The 9,949-nt window shown below is 45.6% G+C and overlaps 1 protein-coding gene across 1 annotated transcript; it reads right to left on the reverse strand.

The window, feature by feature from the left end:
• Positions 1–5,147: 5,147 nt before the first annotated feature.
• Positions 5,148–6,212, reverse strand: LOC129251370 (uncharacterized). Its single transcript, XM_054890770.1, has one exon. The coding sequence runs from the start codon at positions 6,210–6,212 to the stop codon at positions 5,148–5,150; it is 1,065 nt and encodes a 354-aa protein (XP_054746745.1).
• Between the last annotated feature and the right edge of the window lie 3,737 nt (positions 6,213–9,949).

Here is a 9,949-nt window from a genome sequence, read left to right on the forward strand (position 1 = left end):
ATCGAAAGTAGCCCCTATTCTAACAATGACAGTAATGAACGGAGAGAATACAACTCGATGATTTATGTATATTGACCAAAAGTGCTAATAGTCCATTCAATTTTTTCATCGGATGGTTAGGGTAAGATTTTCCTCTCAAGACTCGCCATTTCTTAACAAGGATAGAAACTGGGTCGGAAAACAGGGTTGAATACAAAACTTTTGACCTAGTTTTTGTTTCAAAGGATGACTCTGAGCCCAAATTCAGCACACTAAGTTTATATTCTAGAATGAAGTTCAATAAAGACTCACCTCTGCCATTAGTCTCGGTGCTTCCCCACAATTTACTTTGGGCATTTCAATTGAAGGAGAAAACCAGGTGTTTCTTCAATTTAGGTGCTTCCATGAACCCTCCCTCGACGGGCTAGGCGTTCTCTTCGAGGCTACCCTAAAGCTGTTTTTACCCAGCTCCATGCTTGCCGCCTTCACATCTCCGTTGCTAAACTGTGGAAGCAAAAAGATGTTTATATTATCATTTGCTGTTATACGAGTACGAGTCTTGCCCATGCGCTGACACGCAAACCATTTAAAGACCTTCACTCCTAAACCGCAAACTTTGTTCAAATTAACCCACGGCTCTTGGATGAGGGCTATATCCTGTCCACCGGCAGACAAGCGGACAGAAAGAATGGTGGAGGTTTATTTGGATCAGTTTTATTAGAATCTGTACGTTTAGCCTCCACCATGGTAACGTCGACGTCTTTCTCAGCGATCTCCTTATACTCGATGTCATCAGCGAAAGGATCATCTTCGTTAAACAATGGCCCCATACCGGTAAGCCTCGAGTATAAGCTGTTGTTAGCAACCGTTTTTCGTCACTAATATTTAAGTCAGCCTTATCTCTTTCACTAAGTTCTAGAGCTGGCTCGTCACTTCAATAAATCTGAACGGGTGCGCCAACGAACCCAAATCCGACCTTCTAACCTTTTTTCGCCAGTGGGGCGAGTGTTTCGGCGTAGAGAAGTAACAACATCTGGCTTCTACTTCCAACTAGGTTCTCAAACCTGCCTTCTTTCCAATTATTTGTGGCAGATCACCGACGCATGATCTACAGATCTGCTGATGCCCCCGGCCAAACCTCACCAACTTTACTTTAGACCAATCTGTAGAGCTTAGCGGACCTAGTGTCTTTCCAGGTGATGAGCTCCGCCCTGCCTTGGTACCACCCGTTATTGTGACAGAGTGGAAGAGGTCCGAAGTTTTCGTCCAGAACCTGGTCTGCCCTGTCAACTATGGCCAGCAATTCACTGCCATCTTTTCACTAGACGTCGGGTACTTATAGCCTGCTTTTGGTTTGGTTGGTTGGTTGGTTAGAGTGGTGATTCATCCAGAATCCAACTAGCGCTTCCGCACCATTTTGTTGCCACATCCTCGTTACCAAATTGATTAACAGTTATTTACGGCATGACTATATCCAGTCTGTGCGGTTTAAGAACCTTATTAGGTTGTTGACATCTAAGCCAGACAGTTGTTCGAGACTCTCGAACAGCGGTTTGCCCAGGGTTAACATTCTGCCCTTCCATAGGGCAGGGCATTCACAGAGGAAATGGAAGATTGTTTCCTTTTTCTGCGGTTGTTTACAACTATGACAGTATGTGTTGTGAGGGATGCCCATTTTGGCGGCTTGTTCTCCGATGGGCCAGAAGCCAGTTATGACTGCCGTAAGTCTGCAGGTGTCCCGTCGTTTCATGTTTATTAATGTCAACGATTGCTTGAGGTTGTAGGTGGGCCATAACGTTCTGCTGATTTTGCATTTCGTCTGGTCTTTCCATCTACAATCTGCAATTCGAAGGTATTTTAGGGAAATTGCGTTCTTGACCGCACCTAGTGGAGTGAATACTGGTACTGCAAGAGCGCTATTCATGGCAGATCCCCCTCTTGCCAGTTCATCAGCTTTTTCGTTACCTTCTATGTTCCGGTGTCCCGGGACCCAAATCAAGGTTACTCTATGGTTTTCACTCAAGTTGGTGAGGCTATTCCTACTTTGCTCCACCACTTTAGAGGTTGTTCTAGTCGCGTCCAGCGCCTGGATTGCGGCTTGGCTATCCGAAAGAATAGCGATATTGCCCTTAAAAGAAAAATCTGCGATTAGTAACCTACAGGCTTCCCCAATTGCTAGTACTTCCGCTTGGAAGACGCTGCTGGTATTAGGGAGACGCACAGATTTTTCAATTCCAAGTTTATGAGAATATATACCAGCTCCGACACCACAATCCATTTTACTGCCATCTGTATAGACTGTGGTATCGAAGTTGTTTAGAGAGAATCCCTTCTTCCATTCTTTTTTAGATGGAAAGAGTGTGGCAAAATTCCTATTGAACGTTACCATCGGGACGATGTAGTCAGTCCTCTCCGAGGTTAACTGAGTTTGTCGCAGTAATAGACTAGCGTGACCATAAGTTTTTCCTTTCCAGCGACCCGCTTCATTTAACCTAAATGCACTTATGGTTGCCGTCTTCTTTATGTGTAGGTCTATTGGAATAACGTGTGTCAGTGCATTGAGAGCCTCTCTAGGACATGATCTGATTGCACCGACCGTTATTGCACAGGCTGATCTTTGTATTCTGCCGTGTAATTTGGTATTGTACTCTCTCCCTAGAGCTTTCCACCAAACTACCGAACCATACGATAAAATGAGTCGTATAACCGCCTTATACAGCCATAATGTATGCTTAGGTTGAAGACCCCAACTTCTTCCAAGCATACGTTTGCAGGCATATAAAGCAATTTCTGCTTTCCTTACCCGTTCTTCGACGTTTAACTTCCAGCTAAGTTTGGGGTCCAAAATTACCCCTAAGTACTTTGCACTGGTTGATAAAGCCAGAGTTTGTCCGTTGATATTTGGTAGGGTAAAAGTTGGTACCTTGTATCTGGTGGTAAAAAGCATAAGTTCTGTTTTACGCGGGTTTAAACTTAGCCCACATCCTGTGGCCCAAGAGTTAAGCTCGCCTAAAGCCCTTTGGATGATCCCACTGATCGTATTTGGACACAGTCCTGACACCATTAACACCACATCATCAGCGTACGCCACCACTTTTACCCCACCTCCGTCAAGTTTTGTTAAGATTTTGCTGATCACACATAGCCAAAGAAGTGGAGATAATACTCCCCCTTGTGGAGTGCCCCCGTGGACCTTCTTGGTTATGTTGATATTACCCATATTAGCTTTGATGATCCTCGTTTCTAGCATGGAGATGACCCAGCTACTAATGCAACTGTCCACCTCCAGGTCTATCAACGCCCGTTGGATGGCATCTGTGCTAACATTGTTAAAGGCGCCTTCGATATCCAAGAATGCCGCCATGGTATAATGTTTGCTCTCTAGAGAGCCCTCTATTGTTCCGATAACCTCGTGAAGCGCCGTCTCCGTAGATTTGCCTTTAAGGTATGCGTGTTGTGCAGTTGATATACCAGAGCTCTCCAAAGAGCTTCTGAGGTGCGTATCCAAAAGTCTTTCAAAAGTTTTTAACAGGAATATGGCCTCAGTTTAAACACGCTTTAAAAATTTCCTCTAGCCATGGTAGGATACAGTCCAAGGTTTCCTGTAACATCTTTGGAATGATCCCATCTGGCCCCGGAGATTTAAAGGGTGAGAAAGATTTGATTGCCCATGCAACTTTTTCTTTCGTAATGATTTCATTTGCAAGATGCTGTGGATTATATTGGCTCCGCCTAATGTTTTCCCTCTCCCTTTCGTAAGGGCTGCATCCCGGAAAATGCGTGTTTAGCAGAAGCTCTAGCGATTCTTCTGCTGTAGCAGTCCAAGTTCCATCAGGTTTCTTGACCCAAGAAGCCATAGAGTGGTCTTTGGAAAGAACCCGGCTAAGCCTAGCAGAATCCCTAGTGGATTCGATTGACGAACAAAATTCCCTCCAGCGGCCCTGATTGCCTTCTTGTACTGTCTCCGACTTTCTCTATACAATTCCCAATTTCCCGTCGAGTAGCTGAGGTTAAACGTTGATCTAGATTTTTCCCTTAGTTTTAAGAGCTCACTGCTCCACCAAGGAGGGTGAGTTTTTTTGCTCAATTTTATGGGGCAGGACGTTTTGTAGGCCCTACTAAATGCCTTTTCCAGTGTTATGACCCTACTCTCAAGGCTTTCCGTGAGAGTGATTTGAGGGATAGGAGTCCCTCCTATCCTCTTGTTTACTGCATTTTTGAACCTCTTCCAGTTGGTTCTTAAAGGATTTCGATACGGTAGGGGTGGATCTACCTTAAGATCCAAATCATAGAGGATCCAACTATGATCAGAAAAGGACCTTTTATTGGATACCCTCCAATTATCTACCCTTACTAAGCTATTTTCAGACAGTAGAGTAACATCAATCACTTCCTCCCATCCTCTGAAGTACTCCGTACTAGGAAAGGTGAAAGTGGGAGTGTTACCCCTGTTACATACCGATAAGTTAGTATTAATATTAAAATTATATAAAGACTCACCTCGGTCGTTTGTCTCGGAACTTCCCCACAACGCATGCCTCGCGTTGGCATCGCATCCGAGCAGCAGGTTCTTGTTTCTGGCTTCACACACCAGCCGACGAGCCTCCTCGGGTGGTGCTGGCCGATCATGTGCCATGTAGATGGAAGCCAGTATGATGCCGACACCGTCAGCGGCTTCTACCTCCACAGCCGTCACATCCTGTGAACAATATGATGGGATTAAAAATATGTTCAAATGTTTCTTAGCTACAATACAAGATCTGGGGTTACCTTCAGTCCGTTTGTAGAAAAGGTTGTGGTTGTTCCCAGTGAACCCCTTCACCTCGGTGCTCCGCACCCAGGGCTCCTGGATTAAAGCGATGTCGACATCCTCCTCCGACAGGAGAACGGTTAGGTTGTCCGTTGCAGTCCGCGAGTGCTGCAGGTTTATTTGGACAACCTTGAGACCCATGCTGCTGGTCGCTTTACAATTTGACGGCGTCGCTAAGCTGCACTCCCGGGTGCTGCTCATTAGCGCCATCGTTTTTGGTAGACGCGGCGTCGTCAAGTTGCATGCCTGTGAGCAACTCGTTGGCGCCGTCAACCTCGTCCTGTTCATCCTCCGGATTAGCAGATCGGAATATCTTCAGTTGCGTTTTCCTGACGCCGAACCGAAGTTTATTGTCCACTTACCCCAGTGGCTCGATACTCTCCTCCGATATTTGGAGAAGGAAGGACACACTGTTCTTTTGCGGAGCCTCCGCTTTGATGATGCTCCAGTCACCCATCGGAACAGTGCGGTTGTGTGCCTGCAAGTATGGAATAAGTTGCTTAGCTTCGAATTCCATGTTCGGGATCCAGATGCGAGCCCTCGGCCGTCGAGGGATTTCGCTGGCCGGGATTAGTTTGAGCCTCAAACCTTCCCAGTCGTTCTGGATCTTGCCCACAACTGTTTGCAGGAAGTTAAGGGAGAGTTGATCATCGCACTTGATCACCCTGTATCCGCGGATCACCTCCATTGAATCAAATCCTGGCACATGACCCTCCGGGTTTGCCATGACGTGATCGACAACAATGCGGGACAGCCGTGCCTCGATTTCGGACCACTTATCCGATGCAGGTTTACCGCGGTTTGTTATTTCATCAACCAACGCTATTTGCAGGTGATCCCGTGCCACCTCATTAAATGAGCGTTTGGTTGGTTTTGGTATTGAAGCAGTGTGAACCGACACTTTGTGCTTCTTCGTTGGTTTGTCGCTTTCGTCCTGCGAACGATTGCGTTTTACGGCTTCTGCCTTCTGGGTGGCCTGGAACGCCAGGTACTCATCGACCACCTTTTGGCACCTTGCCTTATCGGCCGCGTCCTTGGGATGAGTTTTACCTTCAGCCTCATTTTTATTTATTCTTCCGAGAATAGTCAGAGACCTCTGGTAAAGCTTATACCTGGACGGGCCTTTTTTAACGTTTTGGCGCTTTTGCCCCTTGGCATCAGCGGATGTGGATGGTTGATTAGATGTTGATGGCGTGCTGTGGCCCACAGCTTTGCCATCAACCGTCTCTTGGCTGGAGGCCCAGAGTTCGTCCTCTGAGGAAGTTCCCAACTTCCTCAGTTCGTTGGTGTCGGTCCGAGTTGTCCATTTGTCCGTCTGTTGTGTCAATGGGTGCGTCCGTTTATCAGTTCGTTTTGTGTCCGTCCGTTTGTCCGTCTTCTTTATAATCTTATCCGAAATTTTTGTTTTTTGTTGTTCGTTCATTCTGTTTCGTACGGTCACCTGCCCTTCCAGAAGGCTGCACATGTCGCCATGTGCGGTGACCAATGAGGATTTAGGGGAAATAAACAGTCCGCCATGGCAGCGCCCCATACCATGGTAAGGCCACCGTTACAACCTGAGGCGGCCTGGTGTCAGGAGGGCTCCGTTAAAAGACAGCCTTGTTTTATCCCCCGGCTGCCAAACCCACCCAGTAGGCACGGGTCGCGTTACACCTTGGGTTGAGGGAGTTTTTTTAACGAAGTTTACGTCTTCGACCTGTGTGGTTCGCGGGAGACCTACTCTCCTACCTTCCATATCTGGGAGGCGTTCCCCTATCCACCACCTGGGGACGCGCCCTATAGGGATTACAGGTTCTCCCAAGGGCTTTTGGTTTATTGGCGACCACTTCCACCGTGTGCTCAGCCGATCTATACCTTTTTGGAGCAGTATCCGCCGATTTTCCTAATGCCACCCCCTTTATCTTTTCAAAAGACTTGGCCTGTTCCTCTGCTAACCGATCTACTGGTAGATCTCATGACTTCCAGGGACGGACGGTCCCTCTTTACCTATATTAGCAACGAACTCGAATCATAAGAATGAAGGGCACTCGCTCAATACTGGAATGTACGTAAACGAACACACTACCATCCATCGATGAGATCTGATTAATGATTCGATTAAGCCTCGTACCCCGTGTTTATATTCCTGGAATAAGGAATAAATGTACATAGGAGGCATAGGTACATAACTTAAGCGCCATCCAGAGCAGACAACAACAACAAACTGTTACAACCTCTGCTGCAACAGCAAAACCCGCCAGAAGTTACGAGCTGCCAGATGTAGAAGTTACGATAGTTATTAAACACATGAGCAGAGGTGCATGCACATAGGGTATTGAGTTGGAAGTTGAACTGAAATGCGACTAAACGAAAAGTAAAGTAAAGTAAAAAGTGACTCAGTCTTAAGGTACATATATCCACATAAAGTAAAGTGTTGGAAATAAAATAAAGGAAGTAACTTTAATTTAAGTGATCGAGCTCAGAGGTGTTGGTTGGTTGGTTGGTTGGTTAGAGTAGTGATTCATCCAGGATCCAACTAGCGCTTCCGCATAATTTTGTTGACACATCCTCGTTACCAACTTGTTTAACAGTTATTTTCAGCATCCTGTGGCCTAAGAGTTAAGTTCGCCTAACGCCCTTTGGATGATCCCACTGATCGTATAAGGGCACAGTACTGACGCCATTAACACCACATCATCAGCGTACGCCCCCGCTTTTACCACATCTCTATTAAGTTTTATTAAGATTTTGCTTATCACACATAACCAAATAAGTGGAGATTATACTCCCCCCTGTGGAGTACCCCTATGAACTCTCTTAGTTGTGTTGATATTACCCTTATTAGGTTTGATGATCTTGGTTTCTAGCATAGAGATGATCCAATTACTGATACAATTTTCCAATTCCAACCCTAAGTCTGTTAACGCCCTTTGGATAGCATCAGTGGCAACGTTATTTAATGCGCTTTCTATGTCTAGAAAATCTGTCATGATATACTGTTTTTTTACTAGAGACCCCTCTATTGTTCGAATTACCTCGTGAAGCGCTGTCTCCGTCGATTTGCCTTTGAGGTAAGGGTGTTGTGCAATTGATATACTAGAGCTCTCGAGCGAACTTCCAATGTGTATATCTAAAAGCCGCTCAAAAGTTTTTAAAAGGAAAGACGAAAGACTGATTGGCCTAAAGTCCTTCGCTGATTCATGTCGTCTCCTACCTGCCTTTGGTATGAAGACGACTCTAACCAGTACCCAGCTGCTTGGAATATAGCCCAGGCTTAGAAAGGTTTTGAAAATCTCCATTAGCCGTGGTAGAATACCATCAAGAGATTCCTGTAACTTGAAAGGCGAGAATGATTTGATTGTTCATGCAACCTTCTCTTTCGTAACTATTACATCGACAAGATGCTGTGGGTCATATCGGCTCCGCCGGATTCTCCTAACATCACTGTCACGGAAAATGAGTATTTAAACCAAGTTTTAGAGATTCTTCTGAATATGGTTAAGCCTCGCAGAATCTCTGGTAGATTCGATAGAATAAGAGAAATCTCTCCAGCCCATTTTCTTGGCGGCCCTGATTGCCTTCTTGTATTGTCTCCGACTTTCTCTGTACAACCGCCGAGTACCTGTTGAGTAGCTGAGATTACAATTTGACCTGGCTTCTTCCCTTAATTTTGAGAACTTACTGTTCCACGAAGAAAGATACGAATTTTTGCTATATTTAATAATTGGATTCGACATTTTGTAGGCCCTACTAAATATCACCTCCAATGATGTGACTCTACCCCTCAATGTTTTCGCACGCAAGTCCCTCCGCATTGAATACTTTCAGATCCGGATCGTTTATATCCATTCGGACAACATGACCAGGCCATCGTAGCCCCTGGATCTTTATTCGCTGCGCTATGTTTATGTCGTCGTAAAGCTCATACAGCTTGGGATATTCGCGTTGCCAACGTGCAAAGGTCCAAAATTCTTACGCAGAATCTTTCTCTCAAACATTCCAAGCATCGCTTCATCGGACGTTGTCATCGTCGCTTCTGCGCCATACGTTAGGACGGGTGTGATGTCAGCCTTGTAGAGTGTTAGTTTTGTTCGTCGAGAGAGGACTTTACTACTCATTTGCCTACTTAGTCCAAGTAGCACTTGTTGGCAAGAGAGATTCTACGTTGGATTTCTAGGCTGACATTGTTATAGGTGTAAATTCCGGTTCCTATATAAACGAAGTCTCTTACAACCTCGAAATCATAGCTGTCAACAGTGACGTGGGTGCCGATACAAGAGTGCCGCGACTAATTGTTTGATGAAAGGAGGCACTTCGTTTTGTCCTCGTTAACCACCAGACCGATTCGCTTTGCCCCTTTATCGAGTTTGGAGAATGGCTCAGAGAGGTCCTTCGCAGTTCTGACGGTACTACTCGCATCGAACAACGTAATCTAAAATAGCCGTATTAGTCTTATGAGGATACCATTTCAGACGTCAATCATACAGGAGACTCCATTTCGTACCATCGAACGCAGCTTTGAAATTGACGAAATGATCGACACACACCGATTCTCTTTACATGGGTCTGTTAAAAGATTTGGCGTATTGTAAATATCTGATTGATGGTAGACTTTCCAGGTCTAAAGCCACACTGATGAGGTCCAATCAGTTGGTTGATGTTGGGCTTCAGCCCTTCACACAATTCGCTGGCTAGAATCTTATAAGTGATATTTAGAACACTAATCCCGTGATAATTGGCTCAAATTGCAGGATCACCAATCTTATGGATTGGGCAGAGCACACTTAAATTCCAACCGGCAGGCATGCTTTCATCCGACCATATTTTGCATGGAAGCTCATGCATGCACCGTACCAGCTCCTCGCCCCCTTGTTTGAATAGCTCAGCCGGCAGTTCGTCGGCACCCGCGGCTTTGTTGCTCTTTAGCCGTGGTATCGCTATTCTCACCTTGTAGTTCCGTCGTCAACGATTGGGGTATCGGGACCTTTACATTTTCTGTGACATGCGCAGCTGTCACTATTTAACAGTTTCGAGAAATGTTCCCTCCATTATTTAAGTATGTTCTGGATGTCAGTCACCAGACCGCTTCCTTTGTTCTTACAGGAAAACGCCCCAGTCTTAAAACCTTTTGTAACCCGCCGAAATTTCTGGGCGCTACTCCTATTGGCCAGCATTTCAAGC

Source organism: Anastrepha obliqua, unplaced genomic scaffold (assembly GCF_027943255.1).
Source record: "Anastrepha obliqua isolate idAnaObli1 unplaced genomic scaffold, idAnaObli1_1.0 ptg000012l, whole genome shotgun sequence".
Taxonomy (NCBI): Eukaryota; Metazoa; Arthropoda; class Insecta; order Diptera; family Tephritidae; genus Anastrepha; species Anastrepha obliqua.

Coding starts and splice junctions, on each gene's coding strand:
- LOC129251370 (XM_054890770.1), bottom strand. CDS start 6,212: ATGAACGAACAACAAAAAACAAAAATTTCGGATAAGATTATAAAGAAG.